Here is a 21,024-nt window from a genome sequence, read left to right as displayed (position 1 = left end):
GATAGCTCAATGGGTTGAATCTCCAACTCTTGACTTGGGATCAGGTCATGATCTCAGGTTCTGTGCTTAGCAGGGAGTCTGCTTGAGATTTTCTCTTTTCTTCTCCCTTTGTCCCTCTCCCCTGCTTGCACTCTCTCTCTCTCTCAAATAAATAAAATCTTAAAAATAAAATAAAATAAAATAAGGACACTGAGGCTCAAATAGGTTGTTTGAACATCCTAAGTCACACAGCTAATAGCAAACAAAGCAGAGGTTTAGCCCAATTCAACCCCAATGATTTGCGGCCATCAGAGCCCACAAATATTATACCTGCTTTGTGTATAAAAAGAGCACTGATTCTCTCTGAATTTGCTTAATCTTTAACCTATTACTGACACAGTACATTTTAAGAATAATTTAATTAAGAGCCAAAAAGATAGAAAAAAAACTAATCACGAAGGGTAACACCTGCAAGGTCTGTGCTACAAATATTATATTAAAATGAGCTATGGAGGGATCCCTGGGTGGCGCAGCGGTTTAGCGCCTGCCTTTGGCCCAGGGCGCGATCCTGGAGACCCGGGATCGAATCCCACGTCGGGCTCCCGGTGCATGGAGCCTGCTTCTCCCTCTGCCTGTGTCTCTGCCTCTCTCTCTCTCTCTCTCTGTGACTATCATAAATAAATAAAAATTAAAAAAAAATTTTTTTTAAAAATAAAATAAAATAAAATGAGCTATAGAGAGTACATTTTAATGGCAGGAGATTTGGTCACTGAATGATGCCAGCAGATATTAAACCTCTATCAATGCACTATTCTTTCAAATAGTAACTGGTGAGGAATATATCTATAGAGTTTAAATGTTTGCAAAAGAACTAATTACAATCATTACTTAAAGATTAAGATTAGTAATTTGTTCTAGCATACCCAACATTGATGATACATTGGTTTAATTTACCTCTAACCAAGCCAACATGGAGCACATGATGAAGTCCCATTCACTCTCTGCCAAAGGAGATGAGCAGTATTTCAGAAACAGGGAAAGGAACCGTATTATTTCTATATTTACACCTAGTATCTCTGGACTGACTTCTGATAGATTACTGTGATAAAGACAGAAACAAAACAAAATAACATTAAAGAATTATATGGACATTCAATTACACACTATTTTATTTTAAATCTTATATACTTATAAAAAGGCTGACTTAAGTGTTTACCAACCTATTACTATACAAATTTGTGACTATAAGATATACAATCTGGATACATATTGTAATGGGGGGTGGGGGATAATAATATAAAATATCACCTACCAACTGAAAAGAAAAATATCTTCATGATCTTTCTTCCAGGATATTAGAATCTTTAATATACCATGTAATAACTCCCCATCATCTATGCTTCTGGTTTGCAGGCAAGAATTAAAAATGGCAAGATGTCCAAAACCTCCTAAAGTAACATTCAAAATGAAAATTAAATGTACATACACATACATCCACATCTATCTATACATACTGCCTTAAATCAAAGTCTTATCTTACACATGACTTTTTTTATGAAATTATTGTTGTTTCTCTGATAAAACTTTTTTGACAAAAAATAGGGATGATTATTCTTAGACCATGCTAATGTTAACAAAGACGCATTCTTTTCTTTCTTTGATACGAAACTTGAAATGAAGAAAAGCATTTCTAGTACAAATTATGTAAGCATTATAATTACCACAAATGAGAATATTGAAGAAAAGCCAATCACTATATAGAATGGTAAACTACTCTCTCATTTCTTATATTATTAAACTTGTGCAACAGACCAAAAGAAAAAAAGAAAAATCAGGAAAAAAATCTATTGCTATTACAAAAGAGAAAGTCTATTTTGAGATAGGTCCAACACCTTCTCCAGAAATGTCCAGGTTAAGAATTCTAAAAAGGACTAACATGAAAGAGCATGTAACAAATGAGCATGTAAGCTCCACAGAGCAGAGACCCTGTCTCCATACCAAGCACCTACCATAGAAAAGGGAGTGGGGGTCAGGGTGGGTTAGGGTGAGTAAATGATACTGTGCTTTAAACTAACCTATGCTGGGGTTTTGTTTTTTGTTCTTGGTTTCTTACATATAGGACTCATTTAGTATGCCCCATCTCTTAAATAAAGACAAACATGAAAAACATAGCTAGAGTGTAAAGTTAAAGATGGAAAACAGAACATATTCTTCCATAATTCATACATTAACTCAATAGGCATGTACTGTATCTGGAAAGTTCTCACAGGCTTACCACTCTTTAGAATCCCGGTTCCTTCTTATCCTTCAACACGCAGCTTAAATATTGCCTATACTCTATACAATTCCCACATATATGAAGTACATCCCCCTGCATTTCTCTGTTCTCAATTCTCCTTTGTCTATTGTCTTTACAGCACTGTTTGTTACTTGTTATCTCCTCAAAAGAAAGTAAGCTCCATGAAGGAATCTTGTCTGTTTTACTTACCACTGTGTACCTCCCCCTCGTACAATGCCTGAAATGCAGACATTTATTTTGACTGACTAAATGAAGAATGAATAAATAATGAGTACCAGGTGCACTGCTAGATGCTGGGGAAAGATGAACAAAATTCAGTCCCTGAAAGGATTCATCTAGCAGTACTGGTAGACTTAAAAACAAATTAGAATATATTGGGGACAAAAACTGGGAATCTAGAAAATAAACAACTATCTCCATTTAGGTTGAGCCATAAAAGGCTTCCCAGGTGCACCTGGTGGCTCAGTCGGTTGGGCATGTGACTCTTGGTTTCAACTCAGGTCCTGAACTCATGGCTTGTGGGGTCAAGCCCTGCACTGGACTCCACATTCAGCAGGAGTCTGTTTGGATATTCTCTTCCTCTGCTCCCTACCCCGCTTGCTCTCTCTCAAATAAATGAATTAATCATTTTTTAAAAAGAAAAGGCTTCCCAAAGCTGGCAGAGCAGCAAAGGGGCACATAGTTGTAAAAAAGGACAGAATAGAAAAGATACCACCAATATGGCAACATAAGTTGTTCTTGACTTTGCTCCCTCCTCATAAGAAAATCCACTAATGATTCAAGAACAAGATGTCACTGAGACTCTTATAGGGGTCAGGTTAAAGCACCCCCTCTGTCACTGAGACCAAGACAGGATGCATTAGGAAGGTAAGAGAAGCAGCTCCACACCGACTACACTGCCCCTCCCCAGGACAGTGCAGCTCCATGTGGGAAGGGCACCCTGGAGACTCTGGTTCTGCAGTAGGAAAAAGCCTAGGGTGAGGGGAAACCAGCACAACCCCTCCAGTACTGTGAGTCACTGTGGTGGACCTCCTACTCTGATCTCACAGTACTGGGATTGCTGGGGAATTTGCAGGCCTCAGTCCTGACTTTGACAGAGAATGGACAGGGTGCTTGTAACAACCAGCACACAGATCTAGGCAGATCAATTCATACCTGCAGTGTCCAGTAGTAATCCCAATCTGTGGCTTTGCTTATCTGCAGAACCAAGACAGGCTCACGCAGATCTGCCTAATTCTGATTCTCAAAGGAAGAGTTTTGATAGCCCTGAAGCCCAGTTTACCCACTCCCAGGTAAGGAGCAGAGCTGCAGCCCTGCTAATTGTGCAGCATCTTCCAGCCCCGACAGACCAGAAGGGCTGGAGACAATTCCTGAAAGCTGTGTGGCCCAAAACCCACTCATAGCCAAGAGGCAGCTGAGCAGGGCTGATCACCCAGAGCAAAGCCAGCATCCTGCACTGGGGCTTCTCCTGCTACACACAGGCAGAGTGATTAATTCACAAAGCTGAGGGTCACTTCTGGCCCCTCCCCTTCTCACCCAGGCAAGGGAGCTAAGACATAGCCCCACATACTGTGGAGAGTCTTCCAGCCCATCTGACCAGAAAGGCTAGCAAAAATTCCTGAAAGCAGTACATCAGAGCAGCACTACAACCAAGAGGCGGGCGGGCAGGGCCCATACTTTGCAGACCAAAGCCAGTGGCCCAGTTCAGTCAAAGAACCTGGGATGCAGTTCTGCTTGAGTTTAGACAACACAGAGCTTTACTGGCTTTAGAGCTACTTCTGCCACTGTGCCCAGGCAAGAAACCTAATCTGTAGCCCACTCATCACTGAATGCAACCTTTAGCCTGTCTGACCAGGGAACCTAAACAGCACATGGGAAGCTCCACAGCCCATCCAACAGGCCTATGTCCAGTGGCACCTGAAAGAGCACAGTCCTTGGCTTCCCCCATCTACAGAGCATCACCTGACCAGGAAATTCTGCACACATTCCTGCCATTCAGGTCCCCAAACAATGAGCTTTACAGATTCTGGAATCTGTCCTGCTGCCTTGCCAGGGCAGGGAAGCTAATTCATACCCCAATCTATTAATGAATATAGTACCCAGTCCTACCTATCTAGTGAGGCTGACCCGAGAATCCAGGCAACTGCAGAACCGAGCTAGCAGTCTTATCTAACTGTGAGCCCCCCTGCTTCCTAAGAGTTCAAACAGCTTTGTCCAGAAGCAGACTATAATAGCAGGTTCTACTCTCTAAAAGTAAATAAATAAATAAATATATTTTAAAAATATAGTAAAAATACAGGATGCCTGAGTGGTTCAGTCTGTTGGGCATCTGACTCTTGGTTTCAACTTGGGTCATGGTCTCATGGGTAATATAATTAAGCCCTGAGTCAGGCTCTGTGCTCAGCAGGGAATCTGCTTGAGGATTCTCTCCCTCTGCCCCTCCACCCACTTAAATGCTCACTCTCTCCAAAATTTTAAAAACAAAATCCTAAAAAAAAAAAAAAGTAAGTATAACCATAACTACAAAAATTTGCTACTAGTTATATAATATTTTAAAAAATGTAAACTACAGGATACCTAGGTGGCTCAGTCAATCATCTGCCTTCACCTCAGGTCATCATCCCCCCACACTGGGCTCCCTGCTCAGTAGGCAGTCTGCTTCTCCCTCTGTCCCTCCCCCCACTCATGCTCGCTCTGCCTCTCTCTCTCAAATAAATAAATAAAATCTTAAAAAAAAAAAAAAAGTGGGCGGCCCTGGTGGCGCAGCAGTTTAGCGCCGCCTGCAGCCCAGGGCGTGATCCTGGAGACCTGGGATCGAGTCCCACATCCGGCTCCTTGCATGAAGCCTGCTTCTCCCTCTGCCTGTGTCTCTGCCTCTCTCTCTCTCTGTCTCCCCCCACGTGTCTCTCATGAATAAATAAATAAAATCTTAAAAAAAAAAAAAGTAAACTGCAGTAACAGTGGTAACTGAGCAGTGACTCCTATTTAAAGTCACCAGCTGCACTGGCCCCTAACAAGAGAATCAGCTTATTCTTTGAAGCCAGACACTGACTTCTTCCTCTAGCTATGAAAGTCTTAAATGGCATCTTCTGGTAAAAGGCTGTTTCATCTACAGCGAATACCTACTGTTAGTGTAGCCACTTTCATTACCTTAAGCTAGATCTTCCAGGTAACTTACTATAGCTTCTGTGCCAGCATTTACTGCTTCAACTTGTGCTATTATGATAGATGGCTTCTTTTCTTAAACCTCATGAATCAATCTCTCGTAGCTTCAAACTTTTCTGCTGAAGCTTCTTCACCTCATTTAGCCTTCTTAGAATAGAAGAAAGTTAGTATCTAAGGGAATGTAGTAGCTGGTTTGATCTTCCACCAAACCACTAAAACTTCTCCACATCAGCAACACGGCTATTTTGCTTTCTTATCATTTACGTGTGTAATGGAGAAGCACTTTTCATGTCCTTCAAGACCTTTTCCTTTGCATTCACAAGTTAGCTGTTTGGCATGAGAGGCCTAGCTTTCAAAATTACCTTCACTTTCAACATGACTTTCTCACTAAGTTTAATTATATCTAGTCTTTGATTTAAAACTAAGACATGGGCACATCTGGGTGGCTCAGCGGTTGAGCATCTGCTTTTGGCCCAGGGCGTGATTCTGGAGTCCCGTGATCAAGCCCCACATCAGGCTCCCTACATGGAGACTGCTTCTCCCTCTGCCTGGGTCTCTGCCTCTCTCTCTCTGTGTATTTCTCATGAATAAATAAATAGAATCTTAAAATAATTAATTAATTAATTAATTAATTAATTAAATGCGAGACATGTGACTCTTCCTTTCACTTGAACACAGAGGTCATTGTAGGGTTATTAATTAGCCTGGAATAGGCAAGCCCAAGGAGAGAGAGACAGAGAGGGAATGGCAGGTAGAAGAGTCAGAACACACTGCAACACTTACCGATTAAGTTACCTTTCTTATAGGGAATAGCCCATGGCACCCCAAAACTATTACAATAATAACAGCAAAGATCACTGCTCACACATCACCAGAAAAAAAATACAGTAATAATGAAAAAATCTGAAATATTGCAAGAATTACCAGAATATAAAAACATGAAGTAAACAATGCCATTGGAAAAATGGCGTTGGCAAAGCTGCTTGATGCAGGATTGCCATAAACTTTCAATTTATAAAAAAGAAAAAAAACACAGTTATCTTCAAAGTGCAATAAAGCAAAATGCAATAAAACAAGGTGTGCCTTTACTTAGACAAAATAGACTTTAAAAATGGGAAAAAGAGACAAAGATGGTTATAATATAATGATAAAAGGGTCAATATAGCAAGAAGATATTACAATTGTAAAAATTTATCCACCCAACACTGGAGCACCTAAATACATAAAGCGAAAACTAACAAGTTAAACTGAGAAATACTAATACAATAATAGTTGGAGACTTTAATACTGCACTCTCAACAATGAAAACAGATTATCCAAAGAATCAATAAGTAAACAGGGGACTTAACAATACTACAGATCAAATGGATCTAACAGACATAAACAGAAGAAGAAAGACTCCTATATCCTAACTAATAAATAACAAAACTACAGCTTATGTTTCTATGGTGATAATATTTCGAAAATTCATGCTTCAATTCTATCCAACAATTGCAGAATACACATTCTTCTCAAGTGCATAATGACCACTTTCTAAGATAAACCATAGGTTGGGCCATAAAACAATCTTAGCAAATTAAAAAAAAAAAAAAAAAAGCCAAACTGAAATCATATCAAGTACTTTCTCTGACCACAATGTCATGAAACTAGAAATCAATAATGACAGGAAAACTTAAAACTTCACATGGAAACTTAACAACACTCTCTTAAACAACCAATGGATCAAAGAAATAAAGGGGAACTAAAACTTTTTAGATAAGCAAAAATGGAAATACACTATATCAGAACTAGTGGAATGCAGCAATTGTAGTTCCAACAGGGAGATTCATAATAATAAAATGCCTAAATTAAGAAGCAAAAAAGATCTCCAAGTAAACTACCTAATTCTATGCCTTAAGGAACTAGAAAAGGAACAAACTGAGCCTAAAGTCAGCAGAAGAAGAAAAAAAGATTAGAGCAGAAATGAAACAGAACAGAAAAATAAAACAAAGAGACTAAGAGTTGGTTTTTGAAGAAACAAAACTGACAAACCCTTAGCTAGACTAACCAAGGGAATGAAGAAAGAGAAAGGACTCATATCAACAAAACTGCAAATGAAAAAGACATTACAATTGATATTACAGTAATTCAAAAGATCGTAAGAGGCTACCACTGAACAACCAAATGCCAACAAACTGGACGAGCTAGAAGAAATGGAAAAACTCTTGGAAACATACAACTTGCCAAGATTGAATCAGGAAGAAACAAAATCTGAATACACCAATTACTAACAAGGAAAATGAATCACTAACCAGAAATCTCCTAATGAAGAAAAAGCCCAGGGGCAGATGGCTTGACTGGTGAATTTTACCAAATATTTAAAGAAGAATCAACACCAATCTTTCTTAAACTCTTCCAAAAAAATTGAAGCGAAGGAAAACACTCCTAAATTGCCATTAAAAGGCCAGCATTATCCTGATAACAAAACCAGAAAAAGACATTACTATCAAAGAAAACTACAGGCAAATGCTCCTGATGAATACAGACGAAAAATTATTGCTAAAATACTAGCAAAATGAATACAGCAGCACATTAAAAGGATCATTCTCCATGACCAAATGAGATTTATCCCTAGAGTACAAAGATGGTTCAATAAACACAAACCAATCAATGTGATACATCACATTAGTAAGATAAAAAAAAAAGCATCATATGATCATCTCAGCACACACAAAGAAAAGCATTTGACAAAATTCAACATCCATTCATAATAAAAACTCTTAATAGATTAGGCATAGAAATAACATATCTCACTATAATAAAGGCCATAAATTGACAAGCCCCCAGCTAACATCATACTCAATGCTGAAAGACTGAAAGCTTTTCATCTAAGATTAGAAACAAGACAATAATGCCTGCTTTCATCACTATGTTGCTACATTCAACATAGTACTAGAAGTCCTAGCTAAAACCACCAGGCAAAAAAGTGAAATACAAGGTATCAGAATTGGAAAAGTTGAAGTAAAATTGTCTCTTTACAGATGACATAATTTAAAATATAGAAAATCCTAAAGACTCAACCAAAAAAACTATGAGAGCAGTGAATCCAGTAAAGTTGCAGGATACAAAATTAACATACAAAAATCAGTAACATTTATACAGAATAACAACAAACTTTCTGGACAAAAATATCTATCCCATTTACAACAGCATCAAAATCAAAATACTTAGGAATACATTTGAGAAAAAAAAAGATCTCTACTTTGAAAACTGTAAGACACTGATGAAGGACATTAAAGACAAATAAATAGGTATCCCATGTTCATGGACTGGAAGAATATTGTTAAAATATATCAATACTACCAAATGTCATCCATAGATTCAAAGCAAACCCTATTCAAGATTCCACTGACACTTTTTACATAAGTAGGAAAGATACTTTTCTTTCTTTTTAAGATTTTATTTATTTATTCATGAGAGACAGAGAGAGAGGCAGAGACACAGGCAGAGGAAGAAGCAGGCTCCATGCAGGGAGCCCAATGTGGGACTCGATCCTGGGTCGCCAGGATCACACCCTGGGTTGAAGGTGGCACTAAACCGCCACCCGGGCTGCCAAGGCAAAGACACTCTTAAAATGTACACAGAACCACAAGAAATCCTGACTCGCCAAATAAATCCTGTGAAAAAACAAAGTAGGATGCATTACACTTCCTGATGTCAAGCTATACTATAAAGCTATTATAGTCATCAAGACAGTATAATAGAGCATAAACACAAACAGACCAATGAAATAGAATTGAGTGCCCAAAATATGACTGATTAATATTTGATAAAGGATCCAAAATTACTGAGTGGAGAAAGACAGGCTCTTCAATAAATGGTACTAGGATAATTGGCTATTCACATGTAAAATAATAAAACTGACCCCATATCTTATATCATTTGCAAAAGTTAACTCAAAATCAATTAAAGATTTAAACATATAAGACCTGAAGCTAGGAAATTCCTAGAAGAAAATATAGGAGGAGTAAAGCTCTTAACATGCATCTTAGTAATTAATTTTTGGATATGACTCCTAAAGAACAAGTAACAAAATCATATATAAAAATGTGAGATTACATCAGACTAAAAAGTTTCTGCACAACAAAATAAATCATTAACAAAGTGAAAAGACAACCTACAGAATGGGAAAAAATATTTGCAAATATATCCAATAAGGGATTAATATCCAAAATATGTAAAGAACTCATACAACTAAAGAGCAAAAAACCAATCTAATTTTAAAAAGGGCAAAGGGCCTGAATAGACATTTTCCCAAAGAAGATATTCTTACAGCCAACAGATATATACTATAAAAAGATACTCAACATCATTAGTCATTAGGAAAATGCAAATTAAAACTACAGTGAGATATCACCTCACACTTACTGGAAGGGTCATCATCAAAAAGATAGATAACAAATACTGGCATGGCTGTGAAGAAAATGGAACCTTTGTGCTCTGTTGGTGGGACCATAAAATGGCTCAGCCATTGTATTGGAAAACAATACAAAGGACCTTAAAAAAATTAAAAATAGAACTACCATATGATCCAGTAATTCCATTTCTGGGAATACAGTTAAACCTGAAATAATGTGGGAGTCAGAGGCACCAACCCCCACCTCTACCCCATGCACCTGAAAATCTGCATATAACCTTCTGACTCCCCAAAAACTTAACTACTAACCGCCTACTGCTGACTGGAAGCCTTACCAATAACATTGACAATTAACACATATTTTGTTGTATGTATTAACTATATTCTTATAATAAAGTAAGCTAGAAAAAAGAAAATGTCAAGAAAATCATAAGGAAAATACATTACTGTACTTTAGTTATTTAAAAAAAATGTGCATATTACTGGACCCACACAATTCAAACCCATGTTGTTCAAAGGTCAACATATATCCAAAGTAAAAAGAAACTCTAACTCCAAATGATATCTGCACCTCCATGTTCATAGCAGTATTAGTTATAACAGCCAAGACATGGAAACATCTCAAGTGTCCATCAATGAATGAAATGGAAAAAAAGTTGTAAAATAAATATAGGATGGAATACTATTCACAGCCATAAAAAAGGACACCCTACCATTTTGTGACAGCATGGATGGACCCTGAAGACACTATGCTAAAGTGAAATAAGTCAAAGACAAATACTGTATAATCTCACTCATATGTGGAACCAAACCAAACCCAAACTCACAGAAAAGGAGATTAGGCTGTGGTTACCAGAGGGAGAGGATGGGGGAAGACGGAGCTTGGAGAAAGAATTTTGTAAAGTTACAACTTCCAGTTACAAGACCAATGTAAGTACCAGGGATGTAATCTACAACATGGTAACTACAGCAGCTGGTAGAAGTTAATCCTGAGTTCTCATCAGGAGGACAAAGTTTTTTTGTGGTAATCATATCATAGTATATATAAATCAAACCATCAAGTGGTACACCTTAAACATATACAGTGATATATGTCAATAATTTAAAATTTTAAAAAAAAGTATATAATGTTCAAAAATCATGAAGATTTAGCATGGCCAGGGTCCAGGATGGAAGCAAAAAGAGGTAAAACTGGAGAGTCAGTTGCAATAAGACTGTAAAATGTCCAACAGGCCAAACTAAGGACTTAGATTTTTACCCTGTACATAAAAGGGAACTGAGTAAGAAAGAAAAGAAAATGTATAATATATTTAACTTTCCTTTAAAGGCAGAGGAATAATTTTTTAAAAAACTTCCTGGCAAAACAGAATACACGGAGCTCAAGTGTAATAAAAACAGTAAGTTTTCTAACAACTAAATACTAAAAATGCATTTGTTAGCTAATTGTTTCATTACTTTGGCTGTAAGAGCAAAATTAGTTATCAAATCTCAGAAACATTCTTCCTCCTGCAGGGCTTTCCACACAGCGAGGCACCTTGTGGTCTGTGTGACACTGCAGCCCTTCCTCCTGCCCCTTCCTTCCCTCTGCCATCCTTCAGTTATGATGTGTGCTGGAGGAACCACCTTCACTCCCATTAGGTATTCCTCTCCTCTATGCACAGCCACTTCAACTGCATCCTCATTCCAGAACTACAAATCCCTGCCTGATCCTATAGTCTAACTCTGTAAGTGAACGCAACTATAAAGCTTAATGCCACAATAATTTATTTTTGACATCAGCTGGCCTTTGGTGCCATAGCGTAATTCATTTTGAGAAAAGTTTGTTGACAGGAGTATTTCTTCCACTACTTCAAACTTTCACTATCCTTCTTAAAATCTACAATCCAGTTTCCACTCATTAAATGACCTAGCCCGGAAGGACAGAGAGCTGATTAGTAAGAACACATGAAGTTCCCTACCCTCTCTTTATTCACATCTGCATCCATCCTACATCTCTCCTTTCTTCCCTTTGAAGAAAGTCACTCCACCTACACGAGGTTAGTAAATCTAAGTAGACCGCATCCCTCTCATCTCCTCAGTGGGAGCTATCATCAGTTCTCCATCTCTATCTGCTTCTCCTCCTCCTCCTCCTCTGGAATACCGATTTTCTCTCTAACCTTGAATTCATCTCTAGCTCTCACCTTCTTTCTACATCCTTTTTCACCACCTTCTCACCACTCTTCATTCCAATAATGCCAAAGCTAGTGGACACTTTTTAGCCCTGAATTTTATTTGACCTCCCCTGGCATTTAACATGGGTGATGAATACTACCTACAACTCCTCCTCTGCTTCTCTTTATCTTTAATCCCTATTTTCAAGTCTCCCTCACCCACAGACCTCTTCTATCTATGTAATGGTGCTCTCTTTGATATTCTCACTCTTCACTCTCCCTGGACAAGCTCATCCTCATTTACAGATCATACAACCACCTACACGACGTGGGCTTTGAAAGCAGTTATTTCCATCAACAGGCAATCTCCATTTGAGTATTATCCCATAGCTACCTTATTTAACATTGGCTCCCTGTATATTCCCTTCCCTGCTTCCTCCTAACCTTCAAGTCTCCTTTACAGGTTCTCTCTAAGGCCTACTGGTATTTCCTTCTACCCAATTCAGAAATAGAATCACAGAGCCACACCAATTCTATTTCCTTAATCTCTTCCTTGATTTAAGCTCTGTTTATCTCTCATTAAGACTTTCCGGGGGTGCCTGGGTGGCTCAGTCAATCAGAGATCTGACTTTTGATTTTGGCTCAGGTCATGATCTCAGGTTTGGGAAACTGAGTCTCACCATCAGGCTCCGAGCTGGGCAAGATTCTTTCCCTCTGCCCCTCCCGCCTCTAAAAACAAATAAATAAAATAAAAATTAAAAAAATAAGGACATTCCAATAGCTTCCTGTCTTCTATTCCTAATCTTTTCCTTCATATCCACCCTTCACAGTTATCAAAATAATCTAATGAAATAGTCTTGCTACTACTCTCCAATGGCTCCTTATTGCCTACCTCTTGAAGTCCAAACTCCTTAACCTCCATGAGGCCTTTCCCTACTGTTTATCAAAATCCAGCTTCTTGGCATCCTACACCCTTTGTCCCAAACCTTCTACCTTAAATGCCAACCAAACTGAAATCTCTACACTCATGTTTCTGTGTACCTGAAATCCAACTATATCCCTGTGGAAAACTATCCTTCACTACTCAGTTAAACTTTTCTTTGTGAAATCACCAATGATGCCTCCAAGCAGAGTGGGGAAGCTCCTTTTCTGCTGCTTTGACACACAGGACATGTCTCTGATATATTGGTTATCACAATATAATTTTATGTCTGTCCTGCCTACAAAAGGTACTGCCAAAGAGCCATGTTCAGTGTTTATTAAATTAATAAACAAATGAACTAACAGAGTACTGAGTATCCCAAAAGTGTAAAATACAACAAAAGCTATTCTATTACCTTTAGATTGTCAATCATTGGTTGACTAGGGAGAAATTAAGCAATTAAGCATAGCTAAAAATGCTATGGATGGAAATAAATAATGAAAGGATATTTGTGGTTTTAATCTTCCCTTAAAGCTGTAGTACTTCTATACTGCAAAAGGATAACTGTTACTCTCCAACGACATTCATCCTATTGACTGTCAACTTGTTACATAGCACAAGTATAAACTAGGAATAAATCAGCTGCAATTCAACTTATCTCTGCTAGATTTGGGTTTAGACATTAAGAAATGCTTCTTTTATTTCAAACAGTAATTAAATAAAAGAAATATTTGTTATCAAGCACTAACCATTAGTACTGCAAAGATCTTCCTTAGTCCAGGCCAAAAGGGGAGGTATACACTGAGCAATGAACTCTTTCTTGTCTTCTTTTGACAAAAACGGACAGAGACTTTGAATGGTATGCATATTACCTTCCGTTAGTGGGAAAAAACTGTTTAAAGAAAAGGAAAAGTATGAATTATATTTATCCTAAACATGCAGTGATTTCAGAAAACTCTCCTTCAGAATACTCAAAAAGACTAATAATGCCACTATGTAAAATAACTGTACAGGAAAAAAAAGCAAACTATGCTGGTTCTGGATGATGAAACTGGATATTTTTTGCTGCTACCTTCTCTTTTTTACAGGCTTCTAGCATAAGCATATATAACTTCTACCCCATTTTTTAAAATTACATAACAAAATATGATTATGTTCTCTTTAGGAGTCTACTGATTCATTTAAACAGTACCAGTTGTGTGTCCTTTCTATGAACTGATATTCATCTACGTGCATATATAAAGTTCATATAAAGAGATCACACTAAATACACTTGTATTACACTTACATTTTAGATCTTTCTATGATAAGACATATACATAAAAATTACTTTCTATTTTAAAGCTATATAACTAAGTTAAGAACAAAAACGAAAATATTCCATACTATCATAATTTAACTACTCCCCTTCTGATGCACAATGAGGTTTTCCCCAAAATTCTGCTCTTACAAATAAGGCTGCAATACAATAAATGTCTGTGAGCAAGGTATTATTCTGCATATGTACAAATATAATAGAATTGCCAGAGCAAATGATTTGAATGTATTATATTTTAATAATTCCACGTTGCTTTCCTAAAAAGCATAATCAATTTACACTTTCACCAAAAATGTGTGTGACTGCACACTTAATGAATCTTCTTAATTTCTAGCAAGATGGCAGATAAAATGTGCTTCTCTTAATTTGTATTTCTATCATTATTACTATGGCAAATCCTTTCATATTTCACATTTCATAAATGAATTACCTTTGACTATTTTATCTATTAATTACCTTTTTAAAGTCCTTGACACATTTTTCAATCTGGATAGTTTCACTAATAGAAGCTATTTGTGTATTATGGATATCAATTTTTTTAAATTTGTAAATGTTTTTTCCCATTTTGTCACTTGTCCTTTAACCTTTGTTTCACTACATTTTTGTCATACAGAAGTTTTATTTTTGTAAAAATTTTAAATTATGGGTAAAATACACATTAAATTTACCAAATTAACTATTCCTAAGTATACAGTTCATTAAGTAAAATCTGTCTTTTCATTTCACAAAATTGGAACTCTACTCCTTAAATAAGAACTCTCCATTTCCTCCCTCCTCAGGTCCTGGCAGCCACCATTTCACCTTCTGTCTCTATGAATTTGACTAAGTATTTCATTTAAATGGAATCATATAGTATTTGTTATTTATGCCTGGTTTATTCCACTTAGCATAATGTCCTAAAGGTTTATCTATGTTCAAACATATGTCAGAATTTCCTTCCTTTTAAAGGCTGAATAATGAATAATATTCCATTGTATGTATATACTACATTTTTATCCATTCATCTGTTGATGGGCAGTTAAGTTGCTAGAAGTTTTTATTTTGACAAAATCAAGTATCTATCTTTTATTTTGTGGATTCTGGGTTTTTCTGCTTGGCTTAAGATCCTCCCCATAACAAGATTATATAGAGTCTCTTTTTTCCCTTAATAATTTTATAGAGATCTGTTCTTTACATTCAGCTTTCATCTGGACTTCATTCTTGTGTACAGTGTAAAAGAAGGGCACCTTGCTATTTTTTCCAAATGTATCCAATTATCCTAATGTCATGTATTATTGACTCACACCTCTGATTTAAAAGGCCACCTACATCAAAAACTAAATTCTCAGGGCTGCTGGGTGGCACAGTTGGTTAAGCATCTGTTTTGGCTCAGGTCATGATCTCAGGGTTCTGAGATCAAGCCCCACATCAGGCTCTCTGCTCAGGAGGGAATCTGCTTCTCCCTGTCCCTCTGCCTGCTGCTCCCCCTGCTTGTGCTCGCTCACTCTGTCGAATGAATAAATAAAATCTTAAAAACAACAACAACAAAATTCTCATATCTGTGTGGATTAGTTTCTGGATTCTATGTCTTGATCCACTGATTTGTCAATCTACCAACTTAATACTGCTTAATTATTATATTGGTAGGGTAAGTCCTTCTCACCTTTCTCTTTCAGAAATTTCCTACCAATTCTTTTTTTTCCCCCTACTGATTCTTGAGCATTTTTTCCCTCAAATGCAGTCTGTCACATTTTTCAAAAAATATTCCTGGAATTTTGATTGAGATTACATTTCAATTACAGATTGATACAATCATTTTTTACAATTTATCTTCCCACCCTCACTTGTAATCTTACTGAAGTTTTGCAATTGTATTTTTTTTGTTGTTGTTGTTAAATTTACTTCTAGGTATAGTTTTGCTGTCATTGTGAATAGAATCTCTTTCTTCCTATGGTATTTTAAATTATTATTACTGAATAAAAAAGTATGTGATTTTTCTGTTAAGTATATATCAATTATTAGAAATTGTTCTAATACTTCCCTAGTTAATTCCCTATTACTTTTACAATCAGAAAAAAATTAAATTATGCTAAATAAAAAAGACCAATATCAAAAGATCATATGCTGTATGATTCCATTTACATAACTTTCCTAAATGGTAAAGAAAAGAACAGATTGCTTGTTCCTGGAGATGAGAATAAGAGAAAGAGAAGTGGCCCTGTTTATAACAACACAAGGGATCCTTACAATAAAACTGTTCTGTCTCTTGGTCTGTGGTAGTGGTCAGACATGTGAATTACACACACACACAAATACACAAATTAGTACGTGTAAACTTAGTCAATGGATTGTATAAATGCCATTTTCCTGGATGTAAAATTATATTAAAATTATGCAAAATGGTACTACTGAGGGAAACTGAATGAAGGGCATATGGAATCTCTTTGTATCATTTCTTACAATTGCATATAAATCTATACTTCAAAATAGTAAGTTTAAATCTGAAAAAAAAATCAAAATTTCATTTACAATTCTACTGTACCAGAACATATACATATCATTTCAGAATTCTTGGTAAATCAATAAATCCAAAATGTGCCTTGGTAAATTTCACCTAAGTATTTGAGTGTTTAGCTTCTCTAATATGACCAACTCTAGATGTCTAGTATGTCCAACCTCATAACCTATTTCTTTAAGAACATAAATATCTTGGGGCAGCCCCGGTGGCTGAGCAGTTTAGTGCCGCCTTCGGTCCAGGGCCTGATCCTGGGGTCCAGGGACTGAGTCCCACATCGGGCTCCCTGCATGGAGCCTGCTTCTCCCTCTGCCTGTGTCTCTGCCTCTCTCTCTCTCTCTCCTCTTTCTCTCTTTCTCTCTCTCTCTCTCTCACTCTCTGTGTCTCTCATGAATAAATAAATAAAATCTTAAAAAAAAAGAACATATATATCTCATTTCTATATTTTTCAATAAGATAATCCTTATTAAAGAGTAAGTAACTTTCCCTATCACTTCCAAATAGCAAATAAAGTAATGGAAGAAGTATATTAGGGATAGAAAAAAGAAAGATTTCTACCAAAAAGATTTCTGGGAAAATGAGAACAAGTTAACAAAATGCTTTTTAAACTAAGTATAAAATTCCACAACAAAATATTTTAAAGTTAAAAATGCTTATAAAATAAGGTGTGTCTCAAACCTAAAACAACTGAAATTCTTTTAAAATCTTTCTCATTTCCTTTAATTTCCTTATTTCTTAAACATCATTTCCTTGATTGATTAGAGATTATTCATAAGCTGGGGTTGCCAAGGTGATTAAATACAACAAAGTACAAAGTACAAACATTTTAAATAAGAATACCCTTCTTTTCTCCTATAATGCCGTTTTACTTCATCAGATGAAACACTTCGGGAAAGGATCAACTTAGCAATAATAAGAGACCAAAGAGTGCCATGTTCCATGGATCTAAAAAAGGAAAAGAAAAAATCCATTTTCAAAGTGCTTAAGATTTTTAAAGACTGTCTGCCTGATTCCTTTTACAGAATTAAATAAATCACCTTGTGAGGGTATTAATTCACACAGAGCTTTTGCCCCCAAACAACTGCCATTACTGAATGGACTGGGAGGCTTAGGCTTCCAATGCTCTTTTATAACTGATACTGAGCTCTCATCCCAAAGCCCTTCAAATTCCAAGAGATGAGATTAGGCTTGAGGACCAGAGACTGTAGCTGGGAAAAGGATACATCACACAGGACACCAAGCCTGGTTAATGTCAAAGAACCAAGGAGGTATTAATATCTGTCAAGGAAATTTCTGAGTGTTGAGTATGTGGACTGAGATTGCAGAGAAAGATGTGCTCAGCCTGGGACCCCTGATACCACAGAGCATACTCAAAACACTACAGGTACGTGAAAAACAAAGAGAAGCAGTTCAAAACAGTAATTTCACTCAACATAGTAATTTCAACAAGCTCTATACCTAACTGCTAAGAACCTGTATGACTGTTTTTATACCTACTTCCCCAAGCAGAGGAGAGCATTTTGTGGTTATAATTTTAAGGCACATCTGTAACAACAAGCAAAGTAAAAGCTTTGATTTGAAAGTAGAAGAATGGATCATGGTTGACAAAACAATTTCTACAAGGCTTCTATTTTTTCTGTTGTCATCCAAATGACAATGTATTTATGGATTTAAGAATACAGGCATGTATTTAAATTCTTGAGTATATTTATGGATTTAAGAACACAGGCAAAATTCAAGTATCTCCCCAGATGAGTAAATCGAGTATTTAGAATCCACAAAGTATTTATCATTAAGAATTGGGTTTAATTTAGGGGCACCTGGGTGGCTCAGTCAATGAAGTACCTGCCTTGGGCTCAGGTCATGATCTTGGGGTCCTGGGATTAAGCCCCGTGTCAGGCTTTCTGCTCAGCATGGAGTCTACTTCTTCCTCTTCCTCTATCCCTCCCCCCATTCATGCGTTTTCACTCTGTCTCAAATAAATAAATAAAATCTTAACCAAATTAAAAAAAAAAGAATTGGGTTTAATTTAGATCAATCCCCTGACTGAAAGACTAGCATAAATGAGCTTACATTTTACAGAAACAAAGCCAAAAACTAGCAAAATCATATAAAAATGAAAGTTGAAAGAGATTCTTACCTGCTAAATAACAGCTGTAAAAGGCCAGAAGTATTACCAAGTCCACATAAGTTATCATATGTAATATTCATCTTTTGAAGCATTTCACAAAATCCAGTTAGAAAAATAGGTGGATTGTCTAATTCCTCATACCACTGCAGTGAATAGAGCAGTTCTGCAACTACAGAATGGACAACACATCATCAAGTGTATTCTGTAAACAGGCTTTTGGATCATTTTCACTTCTCCGTCCCATTTTCTAATACTGCTATGCCCACCAGTCTCAAAGTATCTATGAACTGATTTTCAAATCTGCTTTGAGATGTTCCATGGTACTGAAACCTGAGAACATTTGATACAAAATGCCATTCCTCTCCCAAATCTTACTTGCTCCCTTTTCTGATTGGTTAAGAATGTGACAAGCCTAAGTTACCAGAAATACTGGACAAATCTTCCTATTTTTGCCACAAGTGGTAACAAGTTACTACAGGACAAGCAACTAAGGGACCGAATACCCGAAATGAAAAGTTCAAATCAATGTGTTAAGAAATGGGGAAATACCATGATATAGTAAACGAGGCATGGACCTCAGTAACAGACTGCGCTGGATTCAAATGAGCTTTGTACACTTAGTTCTCAATTATAGTACTAAAATCTGCCTCAGGGACTGCTATGAGAATTCAATGACCAGTACCTATCCCAAAACCTAGCACATCACAGTAAATTTCAATACATAATTAGTCACAACTCTCTCTTATAAAGCCATGTATGGATTTTGAAGTCAGAAGACTTCAGACCTGGTTCAAAATCTAATTCTATCCTTTCCAAGCTATGTAATTCTAATTGAGTCAAGCTAAGAGAAAACAATAAGGTGAGAAAAACAACAATAATAATATCTGATACGGCTGATAAGATTAAAAACATAATGTTGTCAGTTTGTAATTAGTAACACAGTTAATAAAAGCAAACTATTACAAAGATTATTACTCCAATTTCCAGTTTTGTTTTTGGACAGATTCACTTTGTGGGCAATGCACACTGCAGGCGAATCTCTTTGCCCTTCCCTGCCTATGGAACTGGCTAGTCAGAAGAGGTGTTCCAGCTTTCTTCCACAGGGCATATGTTCTCTTCTACTAGTAACTATGCTACAACTGAAGGCTTACAAACAAGAATGACAGAGAAATTATGTAAATACTCTGCACTTTTAATACCACTTTGTATAGGTCACACTGCTTCCTACAATTCTATGCTATTTCCTGGAATGGGGGGATGTTTTGAAATCCAAAACCCCTTTGGGATTCAACACTTGAACCTCTACTTGCGAGGAGGGGGAAAAAGAAGGAAATATCTATCTCCCCACTATGAACACAAAGGTATAGTGGTTCAAAAACTGGAAATTCAGAATCCTCGATGAAACACCAGACTCACTTAACCATTTTCTTTAGGGTTATATGCCATGGGATCTACCTGTATCAATGTCTTACCAGCTTGAATAACTGTTCCTCTACCGATTCTGCTCTACAGCTAACAAGATTCTAGCAAGATTTCATGTTTCCACCCAATTTGAAATTTACCATTCATCACTCAAGTAACCTCAAGTTCCTCATTACTAAAACAGTTTATAGGAATGGAAGATTCTTATCTAAATTGTAGGTTCATCAAAATTATTTCAAAATTATATTTATTATAATTATTTCAAAACATTTCTATTATATCTGAATGCTCATATATACTTACTTATTTTCTCAAGCTCATTATTTTCTAGGACTATTTCCTTTTTCAGTGCAACTAATATCATTTTGCTCAATAATGCTGAAGTACACAAATGGCTGGGAAGTTTCTTTGTATCTTGTTCTTTAAAATCTGTTTTGAAATACTCATAATTCAAACTCAATCTTCCTTCTAAAAGAGGTCTATGCAACCACTGTAAAAAGAATACATTAAATTATATACAAAATCATTAGATATTCTAAGTTATTTACTACCTATGCAATTAAGACAGGGAACAAAAATGAAGTTAGAGTATCCTTAAAATGTTATTAGAATAACTTCAAAAATGAAGTTATTACTGGTTTATTAGTAGAATCACAGAAGCCTAGAAGTTTGAGTTTTACTACAGGAAATTATCAACATCTGTATTTCTTTAAGGCTCCTTCAGGACAAAACTAGGTCTAATTCACCT

At 36.5% G+C, this 21,024-nt stretch overlaps 1 protein-coding gene across 1 annotated transcript in view; it reads right to left on the bottom strand.

Moving 5' to 3' along the window:
• The window catches only part of LTN1 (listerin E3 ubiquitin protein ligase 1), a 64,315-nt gene that overhangs the window by 15,811 nt on the left and 27,480 nt on the right, over window positions 1-21,024 (bottom strand). Inside the window, exons 16-21 of the mRNA XM_041735070.1 lie at window positions 20,580-20,766; window positions 18,864-19,023; window positions 17,564-17,668; window positions 13,661-13,803; window positions 1,292-1,427; window positions 934-1,078 (exon numbers count right to left, since the gene is read on the bottom strand). Coding sequence (XP_041591004.1) covers window positions 934-1,078; window positions 1,292-1,427; window positions 13,661-13,803; window positions 17,564-17,668; window positions 18,864-19,023; window positions 20,580-20,766 — 876 coding nt within the window. The remainder of the gene's footprint in view (window positions 1-933; window positions 1,079-1,291; window positions 1,428-13,660; window positions 13,804-17,563; window positions 17,669-18,863; window positions 19,024-20,579; window positions 20,767-21,024) is intronic.

This window comes from Vulpes lagopus, chromosome 20 (genome assembly GCF_018345385.1).
Source record: "Vulpes lagopus strain Blue_001 chromosome 20, ASM1834538v1, whole genome shotgun sequence".
NCBI classification, from domain to species: Eukaryota; Metazoa; Chordata; class Mammalia; order Carnivora; family Canidae; genus Vulpes; species Vulpes lagopus.
The sequence above is the reverse complement of the archived record's forward strand: the minus strand, read 5'-3'. Positions and strand labels throughout refer to the sequence as shown.